At 41.4% G+C, this 22,669-nt stretch overlaps 1 protein-coding gene across 3 annotated transcripts; it reads left to right on the top strand.

Annotated features, from left to right (window-relative positions):
- Positions 1-347: 347 nt before the first annotated feature.
- LOC144055337 (uncharacterized) lies at positions 348-22,393 on the top strand. Of its 3 annotated transcripts, none has more exons than XM_077571238.1 (11): positions 348-844; positions 6,851-6,913; positions 7,270-7,341; positions 7,422-7,538; positions 8,319-8,642; positions 8,803-9,148; positions 12,042-12,230; positions 12,396-12,585; positions 15,446-15,519; positions 17,466-17,594; positions 18,425-22,393. In XM_077571238.1, exons 3-11 carry the CDS (start codon positions 7,333-7,335, stop codon positions 18,526-18,528), a joined length of 1,482 nt encoding a protein of 493 aa, XP_077427364.1. In that variant the 5' UTR covers positions 348-844; positions 6,851-6,913; positions 7,270-7,332; the 3' UTR covers positions 18,529-22,393. The 3 variants fall into 3 exon arrangements, with proteins under 3 accessions (XP_077427364.1, XP_077427365.1, XP_077427366.1); XM_077571239.1 differs by lacking the exon at positions 348-844 and adding an exon at positions 1,229-1,456; XM_077571240.1 differs by lacking the exon at positions 348-844 and adding an exon at positions 6,616-6,751.
- Positions 22,394-22,669: the final 276 nt, after the last annotated feature.

Below are 22,669 nucleotides of genomic sequence, written 5' to 3'. Positions count from 1 at the left end.
TCAAGTATCTCGGAGAGGCATCGGGTTCAACGGGTTCACATCTGCTGGCTCTGTGTCCTTAAACGCGATCGCGTCACTCCGCCCCCTCGGGTAACTCTGCGTTTGTAAACACACGCCACTTCCGCTGTCACGTGATTCCAATTTAGTCAAGCTAGTAATATTACCACATCCGAAAGTAGTCGCATATGCGTGCAGTCGACGCAACACCAAATTGTTCAAATAGGCTGACTTTTATTGTGAAAGAGGAAGTTTGGGCGCTCACCACGGTGAAGCGGAGCTGGTCGGCCCCCTTCTGTAAAGCAAACAACCCACTACAACCCAAAAATTGTGTTTAAAGTTGAACCACTTCCGATCTACATGAACCAACAGTGAAAAACTATTGATTTCATCCGCGTTTATGTACGATTCGCGGCTGTGTCATGTCCGCCGCGGAGCCGGACGGCACCATGTCGCGAGCCGGCGGGGGTGCGCGGCTCTCCCGCCCCTTGTCCCCCGCCACCACCAATCGAGGCCCGGGAGACAACACGACGACTACGAGGAGGGGGGTGTCCACCAGCCACACATCCGTCGTCTGTTTCCACTGGATCCGCCGTACAGCGAGGCGAAGCTCGGCGTAAACTAACCACCCTCCACCGGGCTCGGAGCGGGACTTCCCGGCCGAGCAGTGTCCAAGGAGGTCGGCCTACTCCACCACCGCCGTCACGCGGTAGACGTTGCGCGCCTTCCCCCCAAAAAGCACCACGCAAAGGGCCGCACACCAAGGCGGACATTTTTGTTTCTTATCCGGGGTCCGGAGGAGCCTTCGCTTCACTCCCGCGAGGGGGACATCCGAGGACACGGAGAGGTAAAGCCTACCTCGCCCACCTCGCCTGGCGTCGCACACCCCCATTACCGTTCAAACACACAAACATCCACTTTATCATTATTATTATTATTATTTTTAAGTATTTTAATAATCTCACAAGACACTTAAATAGTTATAAATGGTCTTGTTTGTACACATAAGAAAATGGCTGTAGACGAGACACTTATGCGTTCACCAAGACAAGTTGCACATTTATTATTTATTTAAAAGTTATCTGCGAGTCCTTGTTGTGCCATTTGAAACATTAAATTGTGTTTACAAAGTGGCGAAAGCTGCTTTTAGTTGCATTGTGGTCAGTTTTTGGAGGGAAGGGGGGTGGGTCTTATAGTTGCTAAATGGTAGCCGTGTTCGTGCTCCGGGCCTCGGCGGCAGGTGGACACACATCAGTCCAACTTGTACAGTCCTTACTTTGCATTATACTATACTTTCCTTTCTTTTTTTTATGTTTAACACTAACCTAAACCTAAAGATGTGCCGCTCGTGGAAAGTGGGCGCTTCCAAATGGGTCGTATTAACAATTTATGTTGGACATCCGGTGGCAGTGCCAACTGCGGGCCCAATTTTATTGTCTGCCAGCTCCGCCGCTTCTCGGTAAGACTTATTCAGTATTATTACCACAGTGCTTGTTGAATAACGTACAAACTGGAGTGAAAATGTTGGTGGGTGAATAGCGTACGGCTCCCCGGCGCCACGCCGGACCCGCGGTCGGTCAGCCGGCTGTCTGCCACCTCCGCGGGGCCGGACTGCTCTCGTCCTCCCGCTCCGCGGCTTCTGGTTGCAGCTTCTCCGGCTTCCAGCTGTGCGGGCACACGGCGCCGTCACGGCCCATTAGCCTTGTCGCAACCGCCGCTTGATTTGTGTTTCCTGTGGAGGGGTGGGGGGTGGGGGTGATTTGCGGTCCGAGCGGCGGCCGTGAACCGGGCCACTGGTTCCAGGAGGACCGAAACTCCCAAGGACACAGAAAGGGGTGTAACTCGTGACACATTTGTGTTATATAGCCATTTACAGTATATTAAAATGTTAATCTTTATTAAAGATAAAGTGTAGATTCTCGCACATTTTGGCGCCTAAATTTGGCAGGTTGTCCTTCAAACATAGACGCCGGTCCCTCCTACTTTTTTTGCCCGTCTCGTGCGCGCGCCTCTCTCGGCTGTGCTGCAACCAACACAGGCCTCCCTCTTCAGCCCTTCGCTTCAATTCAAACCCTCCTTTCACTTTCTCTTTAGAATTTACCCTCCATCCACACTTCAACAAACTGCCTTTCCTTATGACAGAGCCTTTTTTAAGAGCCCCCTGCTGCTAAATTTTTTGTCTGGTCACATGGCCCAAAAGTACTTGGAGTGTAATAGCCATAAAAGAGTCCATTACCACACCATATTTATGCCTTAATTCATGTATGGAATCATAACTTTCCATTTAGTGGTACAAGGACCTCTACTGTAGTCTGCTCATTTGTGTGAAGTATTTTTAAACCTATTTGACTGGTTAGGAGAGGGGCGTGCAACAAATTTTCATCATTGGCGACATCGTCGTTCTGACTGTGAAAATCATGTTATTGTGACTTTACGATTACACAATTGCTCCTGCATTTCATTGTTAATACAAATATGTTTACAGCAAAATGAGTTCACATTAAAAAGCTTTGGAAAACTCACAACAGATTAACATCACTTCACAATCGAACGGCGCAACAAACTGGCTAACTCGCTATATAGGGCGCTATATAGTCTATTGGGAGTGATTCCCAAAATAGGCGTCTATTTTGGTAGCTGTCACTATTACTTCCTGCTTCACGGGGAAAGTCACAAATGGATGGACGAAACAATTTTGATTCCAGGACAGAGCCTCGAATGCCAGTGTGACTTTAGGGCTTCTTTAAAACACTTAAATTTCAAGCCGATTTTTCTGCTCATTTTTGGAAACAGGCTAACTGCATTTGGCTATGTTTTGGCAGCTTCTGTGCATCCAGCAACACTGCAGCTCTGCTTAGCTTTAACATGCTAGTACTTCAGTATATTACAGCTGTTGCTTGTTCTTGTCAAAGCACAGAGAGGTTAATGTTGTTATGCTAAGCTGTGCATCCAGCAGCACTTCCCGGTCTACTTTGATGTTAACGTTATAGCCTTGTGTGCGGACAATAGGGGGACAGAATTGGGCTTTGCGTTACCCTGACAACCAGCGACTGAGCTCTTTTGAACACAGAATGTGAATTTTAGCCCCACTAGGTCAACACTAGAGGACGTGCCAGCAATGAGGAAGCTAATGTAATCTATGCATCAAACAACACTGCAGTTCCGATTGACCAGGGACTCTAATCAAACATACAACTATTTTGCATATAAGATGCAAAAATTCCGATTTCACAACAACAGCGATGGGCATAAAGCAGGGTTTTTCTTGGCTCAAAGTGAGACGCTGGGTGTACCATTCTGATCATTTGCACGAGTTTGAATGCCGTGCTCCCTGTAAAATATTCATGAATTTAAAAAAAATTGTGCGCGAAATGAGACATTTTTTCTTACAACAAAAACAATATTAATTTACCTGTATGAAAATCCACAAAATCATCTGACACAATAAGCAGTGGGGGGAAAAAATCTGTCACGATTTGCTAAAATCTTTTTTCTTTTTTTTTAATGAATGACTCCCACGTCACTCACCAGGCCCCGGCCTTTTAAAGCCATATACTAACAAAGTCACAGATAAAGTGTGGAATGTGAGATGTGACCCCAGGTGGACAACAACAATATCTGCACTGCACATCCACGTTTTGTTGAAGAATGCAAAATCTTTTTTCTTTAATGTTTAATCAATGTGACAATTGTTTGAGTAATTGATTCTAAAAAAATAAATAAATAAATCAATAGCCGCAGCCCTACTCACCTAAAAACAATATGTTTTTGTAATTTGAACAAATGTGTAATTTGTTCAAAACCAGCTGATATTGTAATAATGCAACAGCAATGACCCAAGTAGTGTTCCGAAACTATTTTTCATTTCACTGATCAGAGTATCACAATGTAAAAAATCCTTTATAGTTATTTGGAAGTAGGAAATGGGTGAATTATTTCCAACACAGCCTGTGTCAAGGAAACAAATGCAGCGCAGTCTTAAAAAAAAAAGAAAAAAAAGTGAGCAGTTATTGTTGTGTAATTGCTATGTTGTCGGTCGTAAAGGTGTGTGCGGTTACATAAGCAGCAACCGTGTCGACAACGCGGCGTATCTTAGCTTAGCGCTGACACCTTGTTGACAAGCCGTGGTTGTTGTGTTTATGAGCTCGGAGACCTTTGCACCTTTTGCTCCATGGTGAATGTACACATAACAAACGGGCGGCTTCTTCCGCATGCCTCCTGTATCAGCCAGCCGGCTGCTGCCTCACAGAAAATAGAATCACATCAGCGTGTGATGAACTGAGTAAAGAAAAGCTAACCGCAGACGATGCTACCAGGGTGTCTGTAAGAGGAAGACATTTTGTGTACTCGTGTGATTGGGTCATTCCGTGTCAAATCAACCATCAATACTCTCCCCTCATCTCTCGGGATTTTCTTCAAATTTTCCAGCTGCTGTTTTTGAAATGGACAGAAACGAGTGAAGCACATGTTCTTGTTCTATTTTTAAACCTCTTAATTAGAGATCGAGAGGCTAACACACTTTCAGCAAGTTAGAAATAAAGTACCTCTCAACTTCAGACATCTATTAAAATTAGATATCATTCACCGATACAGTAGCGAGTTTTTTTTTTTATATCCCTAGTAATGACCCTGGAACTACATTTTGACAAAAGTTCCTTCATTCCAAGCACAAAAGGGTCCTCCAAAAGCACATATTCATTTTTTTATTGTGCTTATCCTCCCTAGGGTTGCGGGTGTGCTAGGTCATATTGATTAATTAAATGCGCAGCGTTATCTTGACTTTGGTTTTTGACCAAAGTTTGTAACTCAATTTAACTTACTCATATATAAAGTCAAATATCCTCATTTAATGACTTAAAATGCCAAAAACAGCGATTTTTGTCAAAAAAGTGGAGAAAACAATGAGCTTATTGTGAACATTTCATTGTAATTTTTACTTTAAATATTGTTTTTTGCTTTTGTGACACTTCAAACTATAAAACAACAAAAGACTGAGAACGGGTTTTTGATAGCAAAATGACCATTTATTTACTCATATTCAACTAAAAAAAACACGCCGTGAGCAACGTTGACTCACCACATGGCAAAGTTTAAAGCTGCAGCAATTTAATATTTTGCTATTCAGATATCCAACTGAAAATTCTAATGTAATAGTTACGTTATTTGGTAGGGATTGTAACATGATCCAGTCAGTTTGTGGAGGAACTCGAATGGCTTACGTTTCCATTCTTCTGGTCATTTGTGTGGGTCACAAACATAGGTGGCCAAAACATGCCTAATTAAAATTAAACTGCACTAATACACTTACCACCAAAGGGTGCTGGAACCAGACAAGTGGAAAACAACCTGGCTTTTTTTTTTTTTTTTACTGATTCTTATCAGTGGGGTTTTGTAATGTACACGACATGAGTTGATTGAGCCGTTACACCGCAACATACTTCCGGGAATAACATAAAAAAATCAAACAAATGCATACCAAGACATTGATATCCATATGGTAAGGTGAGGTTTATTTTGAAGTCAACTTCCTCACAGCATTGACGGCGTGTTACTGTCCTGCGTAGCTTGAAGTATTGTTCCTGCGGTTGACTTGACTTCTACTTCCTGACAGTGTACACTAAATAAGCAGTTACCTGAGACAGACAAAATGCCTGGAATTGTTTTTATTTTTTTGGAACCAAGGTACTCAAACTATTCACGGACTCGTTTCACCTTTAATCAAGTTGAACGCACGTTAGCATCAAGCTAGTGGATGCTTGAAGTTATTGTATCTCTCTTTTGCGAGTGGCACTAAAAAGCATTTGCAGAATGTTTGCAAATTGCTGCTTGTTGTGAAGAGAGTTGAGCTTGATAAACGCATCAGATTCATTATTATTGCCGGCTGTAATGTAAGTGCGTCGCGGGCTGCACCGAATGTAGCCCGAGGTCCGTAATTTGCCGCCATTACTGCCGTCTCGGGTGTTTGTGTCGGTAGCTGTCGGCCGGCGTGTGCCAAATGTGACTTTTCCACGAGGCGTGCCAACAAGGCGCTATCACTGCTGCCCTGCCCATCCTCATTTCCTCATTCTTCGGCTCAGTCCAGGGAGAGCGAGCATTGTGGTATTATTCTCCCAACCGGGTCAAGCGGGAGCCGCTTTTTTCCGGATTGTTGATAGGTAGCGAGCGCTAGGGCTACTGTGAGTGTTTGTGTGTGCGCGTTTTTGTGCCATTGTATTACTCTGTGTTTCATCATCACACCACTTTTTTGCTCCGCCGCCTCCCTTGCGGTGGAATCTCACTTTTTGGCAAGCCGCCGCGATCCGATTGGTGGAGCCCAGCCACAGGGGGTGGAGCCAGGCAGGCAGCGTTAAGGGGAAACGTTCGCTACAGTCCGTCCATAGTGTGCCGTTTGCTTGTTATTAAGCCAATGAATAATTCCAATGTATTAATTGGACACTAACAATAGTCCCGAGCAAATCCTTATGGAGTATCAGTGAAAATCAAACCAGAGTTGTGGAGAGAAACTTTCGATCTTTCTGGAAAAAAAAAAAAAAACAAGGAAGAATCCAGTCAGATATAATTCAGCACTGCAGACCCCACCTCAAAGGTTCTTAGACCTCTTGAAAGTGCTACTTCCCGAGCAGGGTCACCTTCGTCCCCCCTATAAAATACCCCTAAGCTAAATAGTAATAACAATAGTCCAAGTTTATTTTCGATCCTGATACCAAAAGCTTCCAATCAGATATGTTCACCACTACAAATATCACCCGCAAAGGTTTGATCATCTCAGTTCTTCTTGACAGAAAAAAACAATCACTAAGGAATACTTTAAAAACTTTAACTTCCTGTCTGTGTCTTCTGTTTTTCTTTACAGCGAGCTATAAGGCGTCATGTGAAGAAGGGTCAAACTTTTGACCGTCTCGACTGTGATTCTGAGGTAAATATTCCAATATTCCAAATAATAGTCATAGTTCAGCCTCTCAATGTTATCCAGTAAAGCCATGTACCCCTTGTAAGCTACAATAACAATAGTTATGCAAAATTCGGCCCCCAAAGCCAGTGTCACCTAGCAACAAGAATAATCGGTAGACCAGTCTGAGATGATTAGACCCACAAAAGGCCCTTCCCGAATAGACGAGGGAAAGATGACCGTTTTGGCTTGAATCAGCCATTTTAATCTTTTAAATTAAAAAAAACAATTTTTTTTTTTGGGAAATTTTCACCCCCTGCCACAAATTTGTTTTAATTGACCGACTGTACAATGCATTTTGTGTATATTGTACATTTCTGCAGTCCATCTGACCACAAGGGATTTTTGTGACTACGACCTGACCACGCCCATTCAAGGCCTTGGGAATGCCTCAGGTAAAGTGGTGTCAGTAGCACCTCTTCACTGGTCTTCTTTGCCGGATGTGGTCCTCATCTGTGTGCTTCCTCGTCCTCAGCCGGGTATGAATGGCATGGAGCCTGCTTTTGGCGAGGCCTATGGGGGCCACCGGGCGCTACTCAGCCCCTACCCAATGGCCATGTCACCTCAAGGGGGCAGGACAGAGTACGACCAGGTGAGCACCCGAATTCACACCCTTACCGGAGTTTCAAACTCTAATTTGAAAGCCCACACACACCCGGTTTGTAATCTTAACTCATTCAAACGCAAAAATGTATAAATAATGTTTTTAACTCTTTGACTGCCAAAAACGTTAAATAAAATTTAGTAAAATCCTATGGAGGAGTGCCAAAGACGTTAAAAGACGTTTTTTTTCAAAACAGAGGTGAAACTAACCATTTTCTATTGTTGATTACTGAAAAACAGAATAAGGTAGAAACAAACTTTTTTTTCTGATGAAAGATGAGAGTCCAATCTTTCATTTGGTAGTATGTGTGTTTCCATAGTCCAAACACATAATTTTCTGTGGACCTTGAAAGATTAGTCAAAAATGCTTAAATCGGCTGGCACCCACGGCATCCCTTTTCTGAAAACGTCTGTCAGTCAAAGAGTTAATATTTTGTCCTTCACTCCCCAAATAAGCATTTATATGTTTTTTTTTATGCTAGAGCATACAGAAGGCTTTGATACAGCCTCTGACATAAAGAGGTCGCTTAAAGCAATGGTAGTTATTACAAAAAACGGGCAGTAGGTGGCAGCAGACTGAGATCAGCCAGGGCCATGTTGCAACAAGCTCTTTTTGACAGTGTTTTCAACAGGTTTGTGAATAATGGTGAAACTTAACTAATGCTAATTGCTGCAAAACAGAAACCGATACAATGAATGAGTTAATATAAAACCCTTTTTTGAAGCCGTAACCTTGGCTTTAAAACCCCACTTTTCTTCCCCGGTCCAGAGCATTCTCCTCATGCTGGGCTCGCCGGCGTCCCCCCGCAAACGGCCCTTTGAGCTGCTCAGCGACCTGGTGGACGACGGCGGCCTGTGCGAGGATCTGCACGCCGAACGCTGGGACGTATCGGCTCTGGACGAGATGGCCCGGTACACCAAGCTGGGCCTGGGCGTGGCTTCCGAGGACGCCGTGCTCATGGGCCGCTGGGGGCGGAGCCGCGAGGAGGACAAGCCGGCCGAGAGGATGACCAAAGACGAGTCGGTCGCCGCGGGACGAGGACAAGACGGAGGAGTGAGGAAGGAGAACGCCGTGGAGGTGTACCAGTCACAGGTGAGGGGCAACAGTCAGATGCAAGTCAACAATTTGTCTGAAACTAATGAAGGACTTCACTTGACTTTGGACTTTACTTAAGTGACTTACCTCAAATTCAGGAGTATATGAAAATTAAGCCAAATTTTAAGATTTGAAAAATCTTTATTTGTGTTGCCAGGCCTTACTCCCACCTCAGGTGACACAGGAGGAGGTCCATCAAAAGGAGGTGCCGGCATCTGGTTTGCTCCTGGAGCACTGCAGTGAGGAGCACAACTACTCCCTTAGCCAGGGAGGAGAGCCGGCTGTTGCTCACAGCATCCAGGAGGAGGTGCAGCAGCAGCAGCAGCAGCAGCAGCAGGAGGAGGAGGAGGAGGAGGCACAGCAGGAGCAGGAAGACACAGAGGAGAAGCTAGACATTGATGAGGAGGATGAAGAAGACGAGGAGGATGAGGAGGAGGAAGAGGAAGACGAAGGAGAGGAGGAGACGGCGGCCGATCTCTCAAGCTCGTCGGAAACGGAGTGCGGTGAGTTTTTTTCTTCTTCTTCTTTTGGCCCGGATTTGAGAAGCGTCCCGCGCTGTGTCCGTTCCAAACCTCAGACCACGTCGTATGTCTTCCGTGGCCAAGGGCGCGGGCACAGGCACACACTGGCCACCAAAGCTGCTGCGGTGGCACTTCCCGGACAGCATGGACAATATCCCGCTGTGCTGCAGTCACTTCCCAGAATGAAACCAACCTTACACCAACATCTCAATCGAGCAGAACACACGAGAAAGCGTCCAAGAAAAAACATGCTACGCTCTGAAAAGACACAAGTCCAGAATATTTGTACTGCTCATGAACATGGAAGGCTTTCAAACCATAACAAATGCTTGAAACCCTCATTACAAACCATAACCTTGTCTTAACCCCATTTAGAAACTCTGGTTTGAAACCAACATTTCAAACCTTAAACGCAATTTGAAGCTTACTCTAAAAAATTCTTACTCTAAAACTAGGGCCCAAGCAATAGGTAAATATTTTGAGGCCAATTCCGATATATTTAGCAATAAAATACCGATAACCGATTAATTGTCCGTTTTAATAATTATAATTAAAACATAATTTTTTGTGTGGGCTCGATTTAAAAATAATAATAAATAAAAAAATAAAAATCTAATTACTTAGGAGGCATTGTCATTATTTAATCTTGATTAATCACATTTTAATCAACATTTGTCCTAAACAGCAAACATTTTTAATTTAAATGGATTTCAGTGGACGACTACGTGAATATTTTATATTTTAAGTTAATTGCATTTCAATACTAAACAGTAGAAAAACAAATAGAAAAATGTCCCTAGCCAGAATTGAACGGACCAAAAGTTTAACTGCCGTTTCAGGAAAGTTTTTTTTTTTTTCTCAGAACATTACTGCCTTTAAATGGTTTCTGCATGTCGGTTGAAAAGTTAGATACATGTCACTATTTTTTTTTTCTTTCTCCAGAAAAAAAAAAAAAAGGAAGCTACATGTCACTATCTAGCACTTGTTCTAACAGTTTATCATTAACCACTAATATGGGTCCACTTTGAGAGTGAATTTGCAAGTTTGTCCAATGTTGATGTACTCGTTGAGTTTGGCTTGCATCAAACTCGCACCCGGACTGCTAGCGCTAACTGCTCTAGCGGTATTTGAGCTTTGCATTAATTTAGATGGTACAGCCCACAGATCTGAATAGAAGACGACATATGTCCGTGTGTATGTAGCGCCACCCGTTTTCTACCTTTGGCCATGTGACATTCGCAAGCTGAGCCGTGATTGGTCGTTACCTGAGAGCACTGAGCAACTGTGACGTCATTTTCAGTCGACAGCAAGTGTAAAAAAAGAAAAGAAAAAGAAGACGTTTTTAAAGGTATTAATTGTACATGAAAAATAATAAAGTTATCAAATTCATTCTGGACAAAATATTAACTGCTGAAAATGGCTCAATGAGTCAAGTATAACTTTAACTCGAAAGCCTCACCTACGCTTTAAATCTTACTTTGAAACCTTAACTAGACAATAGTTTAAAACCCTACTCCGAAACCTTAACCCTGTCTTAAAACACTCATTTGAGACCCTAATTCCAGTTGGTGAATATCTATCATGTCCTATTGTGTTTGTATATATTGCAGGGATGTGATTTTTCCGCTAATTCGCGGAATTCCGCTTTTTTTTATCTCCCCCCCAAAAAAAAAAAAATCCGAATATTTTTTTTTTTTTTTGTAGTTCATTGTGTATGCACATGACTCCGACAGATAACATCTTCTGCTATAACAAAGACATTTGTGGTATGCTCTAATATGAGTTACTTTTCATTTGGTCATGATACAATTATTTGTTCATGAAATTTGAACTCTTCAACATTATTTATGTGTTAACTTAGTAATCACGTTAGTTAGATATGATGATATTCTCAGTGATAGTTTTTAAAAGCAAAGGCAGTCCAATGTTTTTGAATGTGACTGATTTTGAGTTGACTAAAACTGCCATTTGATATGGGATAGTTCAATATACATTGAAAATTTATGCTGTTGTTTTGTCTATTTCTTTGTCATGTGAGTGCATTGAAAGTACTTAAAAACACGGAAAACCCATGAGCTCCGGGGGGCCCCCAGACCCCCGGCTAAATTTTCAGATAATTTCACTTTGGTCAAATCACATCCCTGATATTGAAAAGGGATGGCTGTAATAATCGTATGTCATCTAGAAATGTATTTAATTTTTTTTTATATTGAACCGTCCAGGAAATGCTGGCATAAACGCAACTGATTTAAACGCACGCACTTCACACACAACAAAAAAGTAACTACATCATAAATTCTGTATAACAAATCATTTCCTAAACCACGCAGCCTAAAATATTATATGTCGGGTTGTCACTCTCAATGGCGTACACAAGCGCACTCTAGCTGACCTCTTTTCTTGGTGCGTGTATGTGTGTCATGGGTGTGCGCGCGCACGCATGCGTGTGTTTGTAACACTGAACGAAAGTAGCTGAAAGGGCAAGAAGAGTTCAGGCAATGTCATTATGTGCAGACTGGGCCAGACGTCGCATTAGATAAAAATCGTGTATGCGTGGTTGTAACATGAGTCCAGTTACAAATGTGGTTATCACGGTGGCCTGTTTCAAAGGCGGTGCTGGATACCAGGAATCATCTTTGTGTTTTTAGATAAAGATGATGCCATTTTTAGCCTCTCTGTTGTTATTCTTGCCGTCTGTAGTTTCTTGTTGTTTAGCATTAGCCATTAGCTTCACTTGACACCCCAGCATAATGAAGCCCTGACCCGGACCCTAATCATTGTTTGAAACCCTATCCTTGTCTTGAAACTCAAAGTTGAAAGCTTAACCTCAGCCTGATTGCTTGGACCGCCATTTTGCATGTGCTTTGACTTCCAGAGGTGGAGGCGGAGCCTGCGAGGCCCCCGAGCGAGCGGCCATCCAAGCGCCGCTGCTTCTGGGAGTACCGACGCTCGCGCGAGTCTGCGGCCAAGAAGAAAATGTGTGGGGGAGGAGGAGGAGGAGGAGGCGATTGGTCGCTGTCGTGGAGCTCCAGCACGCTGCCCAGCACGCTGTACCGACGACAAGGTGGCGACAGGGAACGCACGCCGCCACACATACATGACTTTCAAACCAAAACCTTGGCTACAGACCTTTATTTTGAAACCTTAACCCCCGACTCAGATGACACTTTTGTCACGTGAAGAGAAGGAAAAAAATCCAAATATGGCTGAAGCCGCTTCCTGCTTTCAGGCAAGAAGGGGCGGCGCAAGGCGCGCAAGACGGACGCCAGCGACCTGACGCCCAACCCGCAGAAGCTGCACAACATCGGGGAGCAGCTGCAGAAGCTGAACGCCGCCATCGACAGCATGGGGCCCGTCAACGACCTCCCCGCCCTCGCCAGGGCCCGATCGCGCAAGGAGAAGAACAAGCTGGCGTCCAGGTACACGTTACCACTTACAAACATGAAATTCAAACCCTACCCTTGGATTCAAACCTTTCTTTGAAACCCTCATCCTGATTTGAAGCATCCGTCCGTCCGTCTTCTTCCGCTTATCCTGGGTCGGGTCGCGGGGGCAGCAGCTTTAGCAGGGAAGCCCAGACTTCCCTCTCCCCAGCCACTTCAGCCAGCTCATCCGACGGGACCCCAAGGCGTTCCCAGGACAGCCGAGAGACATAGTCTCTCCAGCGTGTCCTGGGTCGTCCCCGGGGCCTCCTGCCGGTAGGACATGCCCGGAACACCTCCCCAGGGAGGCGTCCAGGAGGCATCCGAACCAGATGCCCGAGCCACCTCAACTGGTTCCTCTCAACGTGACTGATTTGAAGCATAAACCTCAATTTGAAACTCTATCCCAAGTTTCAAACCCTGCTTTGAAAGACAAAACTCTGGCTTTAACCCTTAATTTGGAACCCTAACCCAGTGTTGCAACTGTATTTTAAAATTCTAATTTAAAACCAAAACGCCGGCTTGAAACCCTCACTCTAGTTTCAAATTGATTTGAAATCTTTGAAACCCTAGACTTTAAACTTGAATTTAAAACTCTAAACCTAGTTTGAAGGACTAACCCAAACATAATCCTGAAATCCCAAACCTTGACTTAAAACCAAAACCCCAAAGCAGTCTTGAGACCTTAATGTCTAATTTGGAAAGGATAGAACTCCTAACTTGCACCCTTAACTGTGTCTTGACACCTTAATTTGAAAGCCGAACCTTGTTTCAAAGCCTAATTCAAAACTTTTGACTTGAACACAAGCAGAAAAATGTCCTTTTGACAACGTCATGGTGACTCGGGCGCACGGGAAGAGTAGAGGCAAAGCAGGAAAGCAGACGGGACGAAGGGAGGTCATGTGGAGTTCATGTGAGCGGGGGCGGGGCTGGGAGAAAGGTCAGTTCGACGCTGCGTTTGGGGAATTTGTTTTATTCATGTAGTAATGACCAGCAGAAATGTGTTTTCCAAAGCGCATGGAAAAAAGTCTGCGGCTTCGTTTGAGAGAGTCCGGCACCAAAACAAAAGTGAACCCGCGCAATGTGGCTTTTTGCTCTCTAACGCCACCGCCACGAGGAAGATGACGATGATGATGATGATGGGAGGAAGATGAGCGCCTCAGGAGAACGCAATGTCCTCTCCAGCCATTAAATCACACTTCTGCTCTCTTATCTTCTCGCCTGCTCCCTCATCTCTCTTTTCTCGCTCCTATCTTTGCTCTTTCTAGCTTCTCGTCTTTTGTGTTCTCTTGCTTCTTCCTGCTCTTTCCTATCGTCTTCCTCTTCTCCCATCTTTTTCTCTTTTTGCTTCTTTTAAATCTTCTTCTTTCTCCTTTATATCTTCTCTCTTGTCTATTTGTGAGGCCGAATACCAGAAGGAAAAAAATGTGTTTATTAGGCAAATCCAAATTGTTTATTTATATCAGTCAAAGAGACAAATTGCACTAATTTTCCATAACATGAGCTAAGGCTGAAAAAATGAATCGAAACCACATTTTATGTTTCTAAAAATAACTAAATTTGTTTTCCTCTTTGTCAGTTAATGTCATACATGAGCTTTTTGGGGTTGATTTGAAATGTATCTATTTCATTGCTGTCCGTACAGAAGAAGAATTATTTACTTAACTACGCAATACTTAAAGCCCCTCTAATTAACCTTTCAACCTTCAATTCATATCTTCATAATTCTGCTGATGAAACACGGACTTAAAACTAGTGGAATGCTACCTTTGTCATGGCCTGAGGGGGTCTGTATCGTTTTTACTAGCACTAAACAACTTTGAGGTGGATGGTGCGAACGAACTCTGCCACACACGCAAAAACTACAAACGTGCAGACTGCTTTACGGCAATGCGTCCTTTCCCCAGTCGTACCAGACGCACGATTACTGTTATGCAGAAGCTACAAAAGAAAACACCCCCAAGAAACAAAGATTTTCGTCTGAGGTGACAATAATAATGAAAAGCCTACTTGGATGTGGACAAAATCACAGTGCAGGATTTCCATGCTCAAATCCAAAATAAGGATGCTAATGTTAGCTATCGGAAAATTGTGTGGTAGCAATAAATAGCCAGCAGCTTGATAGTTTGGCCCTTCCACTCTGACCCGACCAGCCACGCAACACTCAAAAGTTGTGTTATCTTGTTTACGAATGCTTGTGAATGCATCGTGGGAAGAGGGGGAGGGAGGCAGTGAGGTAGGTAGGGGGGGGGGGGGGGGAGCGCAGCGTTTGTGTGTGTATACAGAAGGTAAGATCACAACCACCGTCTTCTGTTAACATACTTGAGAAACGTTACAGTGCATAAAGAAAAAATAGAAAATCGCCACGGGAAACAATGTAATTCAGTCCAGCTGCGGGGGCGCCTGGGACATCCGGATTTCAGCACTTGTCCTCATGGGAAATGTGGTTATTTCAAGGGAAATTCAAAGGAAAACAATACCGCTTCTGTCCAAAGAGGCCGCCATAATCAACGAAAAACAAATGCTACTTTGTTTTGCTTTAATTACTTTTTTTTTTCTTGCACTCGACAAATACTCCATATATAAAAAAAATTAAATAAATAAAAAACTACTACTAAAACTGCTAAAAACTGTAACGATGCATTTTTGAAACAATTAAAACTAACCATTCAGCTCTCAACGAACTATAATGAAAAATCCCAAACTATTATAATCCTGACATGAATGCTGTGGCCTTGTGGAAGTGTTATTACGGAAGTTTTGCTTTGGCACCGAGCAACTGGGAACTTCTTTCTTTCTGTTTCTCTTCGTTCTCCAAGTAACCCTTCTTTTGTTTGTGTCTTGCCGTACGCTGCAGGGCGTGCCGTCTGAAGAAGAAAGCGCAACACGAGGCCAACAAGATTAAACTGTGGGGGCTCAACCAGGAGTATGGTCAGTAAAAAAAAAAATATATATATCCTGTATATAAAAATTCGATACACTTTGATGCTGTAGACATCCTGCATTTATTCTCCTTTTACACACAATTTACTCAAATGGGACATTGTGAGTTTAAAACCCTAACCCTAACTTGACCTGAATTTTTTTTTACCATAACCTTGTCGAACCCTGTCATAATTTCTCTAATTTGCTATCATAAAATCATAACCTTGTCTTCAAAACCCTAAACATGTATGAAAAACTTCATTTGAAGCCCTACCTTGAAACACTAACATTCATTTGACTTTTTACCTTCAAGCCCTTTTCACACTGCACTCTCTCACCTGTGAAATGGTCGCGCGACAGCACAAAATGATGACTTGCACCCTGGTTGCCAGCGTGCCCACATTTGGAAGTCCTGACCTAGCGGCCTACCGGGAATTAAAATCGTACACTTTGGTCACTTTTGCCACCTCAACAAGATGTGTTTTTAATTGTTGCAAAGAAAAGATCCAGCTTTGCTCATTTTAATGAGGAGGAGGTGAAAGACAAGCAGCAGTCGCGAGAAACGCTAACCCAAAATTAAAAGCCTAATTTGAATTTTGAAACCTTGGCTTGACGTGCTTATTTTAAAAGCTCGCAGTAGCTGGCTTTTTTCCTTCCTGTTGAGCGTCCCAATACTTTTTGAAGGCCTCAAACGAGCGTCGTAAAAGCTCGTCGATGCAACGTGACATCATCCACGCCTCCACGCATCCTAAAAATGTGACAGCAGCTTCTTCTCGTCCTTGTAACATTTTTGCGATCTTTCAATCTCTTTTGCTTTTGTTTTTACTCCTCAGTCCCCCCCCCCCCCCCCACCCAACAACATTCCGCTCATTCTTGTTCGCTTTGCCAAGGATTTAGTGGCTCTACAAACTTAACAGGAAACACGCACGCACGCACACACATTTTGAAGGCTTCTATCACCATAGTTAGCCTATGAGTCATAAAGAAAAGTCACATTTTTTAGCATACACTTTAATCGTTTTCTGTCCGCTATGTAAGATTACAACTTTTTCAGTTCTTCAAAAATAACAACTTATTGTTGTAGCGTAACTTTTTATATCATAAAGATGACACTTTTTTCTGAAATTGCTCTTTAAAAAAACTATTACCTTTTTTTTTTTTTTTTTTTTTTTTTTAAAACATTTCCACATAATTCAGTTTTTTTTTTTAAAGTGACATTTTATCTCAGGAAATAAAACTTTTTCTATAATATTATGACTTTATTGTAGAAAAAATACTTTGTGGGAATATTAGACTTAGAATTTATTGTCATTTCGATTTTCTATTTTTAATTAATATAGTTTAATTCCAAATACTATTGTCTAAAAATACATCATTATATCCAGATTTCTTTTTATCTAGAAAAAATAGCTTAACTCTTTGACTGCCAGACGTTTTCAGAAAAGGGATGCCGTGGGTGCCAGCCGATTTTAAGCATTTTGACTGATCTTTCAAGGTCCATAGAAAATTATGTGTTTGGACTATGGAAACACACATACTGCTAAAACAAGATTGGACTCTCATCTTCCATCAGAAAAAAAACGTTTGTTTCTACCTTATTCCGTTTTTGAGTAATCAACAATAGAAAATGGTTAGTTTCACCTGTTTTGAAAAAAACGTCTTTTAACGTCTTTGGCACTCCATTGGATTTTACGAAACGTTATTTAACGTTTTTGGCAGTCAAAGAGTTAATTTTCGTAACCTTACGAATGATCCATCTAAACTATTTTTTAAATCCCACTTTATTCTCTATATTTATTTTAAGTTATATGCCCTTTTTTTTTTTACTGATCCGGCCCACTTGCTAATACATTTTCCTCCATGCGGCCCCTGAGCTATTATGAGTTTGACGCCGCTGGTCTCGTGTCTATAATAAAGTGATTTGTGCGGCGTTGTGACTGTAATGCCCTTAGAGAACCTGTTGGGGGCACTGCTGCGCATCAAGGAGCTGATCCGGCAGAAGGTGGAAAGCAGCGAGGAAGAGGACGCGGACGAGAGAGGAATGACGCGCCGTTTGGAGGATATCCTCGCTCAGTCCAGCGGTGAGAAACACACAAATGCCTTTACTTGATTTTTTCGTCCCAAAAATATCCCTTGGTTCTCGGTCCTTTTTTTTTTTTTTTTTCATAAAAATACCGCTTTTTTTTTTTTTTTGCGTGATTTTAGCTTTGTATCTTGTATGATAACAGTTTTATTTTTTTTTTTTGAATATTAGACTTTTTCTTCAAAAATATCACTTGATTCTAAAAAAAAATTGTCTTATCTCTATTATTGTAATAGTAGTTTTTCCTCTTTGTTTATACTAAATTTATCAAGATAAAGCAAATGAGAGTAAACAAAGTAAAAACAAAAGCAATTTCAAATAAATACTTGTAAACCAAACTGCACAATGTGAAGTACACAAAACAAAACATAAAAGCACATACACTAAATAATAATAATAATAATACAACCATAACTAACTAAACAAAATCTCTAGTCGAAATACACCAAAGCTCCCTTAACCCAACCAACCCTCAAAGGGGCAAAGCTTTTCTTTCCAATAATGTTTTATTGGTCTAGTCTGAAAAGACTGTTACGATTCATATTGCGTTTGTGGAATAAGAATCAAGTGGATGAATCTATCCATTGACACCCATCTCAGGCGGCTGCCATTTTGGCGTTATACCGCCCTCTGCTGTCGACTGGAATTGACCTCAAACTGCCCTCGGGCTCGCGTTGTGAACTTCTTGGATGCCTGATTTCTTATTTATTTATTTATTTATTTATTTATTTTATCTTCATGTGTGGGGGTCTGTCACAGATAAACAACCTTAAGATTTGAAAAGTCATGTGTAAAAAGGTACTGAGTGTGTCGCCATGGCAACCATAGGTCCTCTGGTCGCCGGGCGGACCAAAGACTTCGTGCAAAGGATCCTGGCGGCCAGTGGGGGTTCCAGCCAGCACAAGGAACCCCCCCAGGAGGTGGCGCACTAAACCCGACCCCCTGGATGTCCCCGTGCTAAGTGTATGCTGCTCTTTGTAAAATACTGTACTCCCCTTTTTCCCCGCCGTGTGCTGTACTCGTACCCCATTGTGCCTATAAATAGACATTGCACTGTTCTGTAGATGCCCGTAGTGGTCCCCGGGGGGCGCTAGTGAGCCGGGGGGGGGGGCTCTGAAAGTAGGGGTTCTCAAACTTGAAGGGTCGAGGGAGACGTTTTTCCAAGCACCCCCTCATAATCGTCACGACAATTAGACACATCTAGTAAATATATATATCGTAGGGCAACAAATTAAAAAAGAAAATAATGTTATGATGCCAAATTTACATTTAAAAAAAAAAAAAATGTCATTGTGTTACGATGATATAAATTCTTTTTTTTTTTTAAGTTGTAACTGATAAATTCTGATTATTTTTCTTTTTAATTGAGGAAAAAGTTGTGATGTTCGGATAACAAATTCAGATTTTGGAGGAGAAAATAAGTAATATTACGATAACATTTTTTTTAAGGGAAAAAAATGATACCGTTACGATATCAGATTACGATATTGCAATTTTTTTTTTTTTTTTTTTTTTTGTCGTGGACCCCATTTGAAAAGCACGAACTTATCAGATGTGAGAGGGTGTCTTTTGAGCGTGTATGTGTGAAAGCGCGTGCGTGGAGAAAAAAAAAAAAAATGGTGGCGAGTCCTGATGTCGGAGCAGCTGTTTGCCCCCCCGCCCCGCCCCCTTCAGCTTTAAGACACCCCCCTTTTTTCCTCCCTCCTCCCCATCACCGTCACGCCACCATGTTTAGAAAGCTGCACCTTACTTAATCCAAAGCGACCAAAGAGAGAAAACACCAAAACCTCGCACATGCTGCCAATGTTTTGTTTTGATTTGCTGTTATTTTGACTGAAACACCAGCATGCACCCCCACTTTGACCCCCCCCACCCTTAAAAAAAAAAAAACTACAAAAAACGCATTTCAGCCCCCCATGTGTGGCCCTCCCACTTGATTATGTAGCGCACCTTTCGTAACTACAAAAGTTAAACACTCTTAGAGAGCAAATAATAAAAAAAATTCTCTTATTTTTTAATATATATATATATATATATATATATATATATATAAAATATGACACACTAAGTGTTTGTGATATTGGGCTTTGATGCATGCACATTTCCAAGGACGTCCACTTGTCTGTCTTTCTGTGACTCCTCCAGTCTCTCAGTTGCGAGCTTTGTTAGTCGTGGTAACGGCGTCATGATGTCAACATGTGGACAGCGTGAAGAAGAGGACCGTTTCAATACCGCATCTAATGCAACCAGTTTGTTTGGTTTTTTTTTTCTCAAAAAAAAAAAAAAACGAAATTGTCACAGAAAGACAAAAGAAGTTGATGTGCGCTCAAAAGTTCAAAGTTCACATGTGGAGGTTCTCACGTATTTTCGGTTCCTCAAAGCCCAATATTGCCAACTTCTTGTGGGTCGTGTGTATTGTTGAGTTAGTTTTTGGCCATGTTTGCCTTTCTTCTGTGAAGCTGTAGACCGAACGTGTCCAAGGTCTCTAAATGTTGTGGGACATAAAAAAAACTAACAAAAAAAAAAAAAAAAACATTACGGACCCTTTTGAATTGCACTGTGGTATAAAAACAACTACGCACCTTGCTAGAGGACGCAAAGTCCTCCTAAAGAAAAAAAAAAAAGAAAAGAAAACTTTTGGCACCTTTATTTTTATTTTTTCAACTCTGCAGTCTGATTAGACGCCAAGCGGGGAAGCGCTGACTGGTTTCTGGCAGAGGAGCATCACTGTGTTTGTTTGCGCCGCCACAAAGTGCCTAGCATAGCGTAGCGATTTTGTGTGCGTGTGTTTTGTAATAAGTTAAAATGTGTTAAAAGCGTGTTAATAGCATAGTAGTGCCTTGAGATACAAGTGTTTTGACTTAAGGGATGTATTTATTTTTTGATCTGAGTAGCTCCTTTATTGCTTTATTTTGTCTACTATTTAAGAATTCCTTCACTGCCCACCGTTTTAGAGCATTTTGACCTACTTACTGGATATCGTGTTCAATGATTATACATAAGTCAGGGATGTGATTTTTCCGCTAATTCGCGGAATTCCGCTTTTTTTATCTCCCCCAAAAAAAAAATTTCGATTATTTATTTTTTTTTTTTTTAGTAGTTCATTGTGTATGCAAATGACTCCGACAGATAACATCTTCTGCTATAACAGACATTTGTGGTATGCTCTAATATGAGTTACTTTTTATTTGGTCATGATACAATTATTTGTTCATGAAATTTGAACTCTTCAACATTATTTATGTGTTAACTTAGTAATCACATTAGTTAGATATGATGATATTCTCAGTGATAGTTTTTAAAAGCAAAGGCAGTCCAATGTTTTTGAATGTGACTGATTTTGAGTTGACTAAAACTGCCATTTTATATGGGATAGTTCAATATACATTGAAAATTTATGCTGTTGTTTTGTCTATTTCTTTGTCATGTGAGTGCATTGAAAGTACTTCAAAACACGGAAAACCCATGAGCCCCCAGACCCCCCGCTAAATTTTCAGATAATTTCACTTTGGTCAAATCACATCCCTGATAAGTGCTCATAAATTTACATACCCCAACTTATGAGCAAAATTGTATGGTAAGCAAAAGGCTCACTGTCCAAAATCCAAATACTGTGGCAATTTATTTCTTTATTTTTTTCAGCGGTTGAAGTGAACATAAGTGGAAATGTGCGTGTGATTTTTGACGTACGATCGTGTCATGAAACAAATTCAACTTGTATCTCAAGGCATCACTATTTGTATTTTGCGATACGAAGCCCCCGCGACTTGATTCCACCAGCTGATGTTTTTCCTCGTTTGCGAAAGTCGGCCGAGCGTCGAATGCTGGCGTCTGTCAAAGAGGGAGAAGAAAAAAAAGAAAGGCAACATCCAATCTTGTAAAAGTCTTGAAATAGCAAAAGTGGAGCTCAAATGTTTAGTTTGTCTCCCGCAAAAAAAAAAAAAACACACACACACACAAAACGTCCCTCCCAGGCAAGCACATGAGGTCAGCTGGTAAAATGTCGGGGCTCACATAATGGCATCTTAAGCGTATTATTATTATTATTATTTATTTAATTTTGGGTGGGATTTTAACTCACCAAAGAATCGACTCGTGAATGTTTTTCATCGGTTTACGTTGCATCGGAATCCCCAGTCAGTGCACAGTTAGCTTTTGCGTAGCATCAGTTCGATTATTTTTCATATTTGCTCAAAAACACATGAAAACCAGTGGACTTCATTACTTACCAATGTATTTTTAAGTTAATAGTTTCTATTTCTGCCCGTCAGATGAGAGCCAAGCGAGTCAACCAAAGCAATTAAATTACTCTCATATCACGCTATCGGAATTATCACTTCTTTTCTTTCTCTTTTTTTTTTTTTTTTTTTTTTTTTTACACGGCTTATCTTTGACCAAAAACCAGTCAGTCGTTTCTTGTGGAGTTTGAAAAGATGTCGTTCGCCAATAATTGCAAACATTCCTCCATGTTCATGTCAAATAATGTACAGTAAAACCCTCTCCTCCCTCAATAATCACACTACTACAGTAGTATTTGGACCTATTAACACATTTAACTCCTTTTGTCACTCAGTAAAACCTTTAAAATAGAAAACAAAAACAAACAGAAGTGCCGTAAAAATAGAAGCCTGATATTTTTGGTTTGTTCTGGTTTTTGTGTGTGTTTCTTGTAAACCTGTATAATGTATATTTTAATATTTATATGCAGCTGTTGTATTAAAAGTATATTTTTAAAATAACAACTGCGGTTTGCGTGTGTGACTCACGAGCGCCACCTGCTGACCAAACTATGCCCCAGCGTTGTCTTGCAGAATATATATCAATACAGAAATATTGAACAATTCTTATCAATTAAGAACAAAAATACAAAGCTATTGCAAAATAGTCTTTATCTAAATCATGTAATAACATTCCATTACCTCTTTTACTATTCATAAAATTCTAATTAAAACGAAAAAAGAATGCATAGACTATTTACATGTAAAAAAAAAAATATAAAAATATTTAAGCATATGAACTAGATGTTTAAATTCTTATAATTGTATGTACTTGTTAAATTGAGTTCATAAAATC

This window comes from Vanacampus margaritifer, chromosome 7, assembly GCF_051991255.1.
Source record: "Vanacampus margaritifer isolate UIUO_Vmar chromosome 7, RoL_Vmar_1.0, whole genome shotgun sequence".
NCBI classification, from domain to species: Eukaryota; Metazoa; Chordata; class Actinopteri; order Syngnathiformes; family Syngnathidae; genus Vanacampus; species Vanacampus margaritifer.
This window is presented reverse-complemented; position numbering and strand designations above follow the sequence as displayed.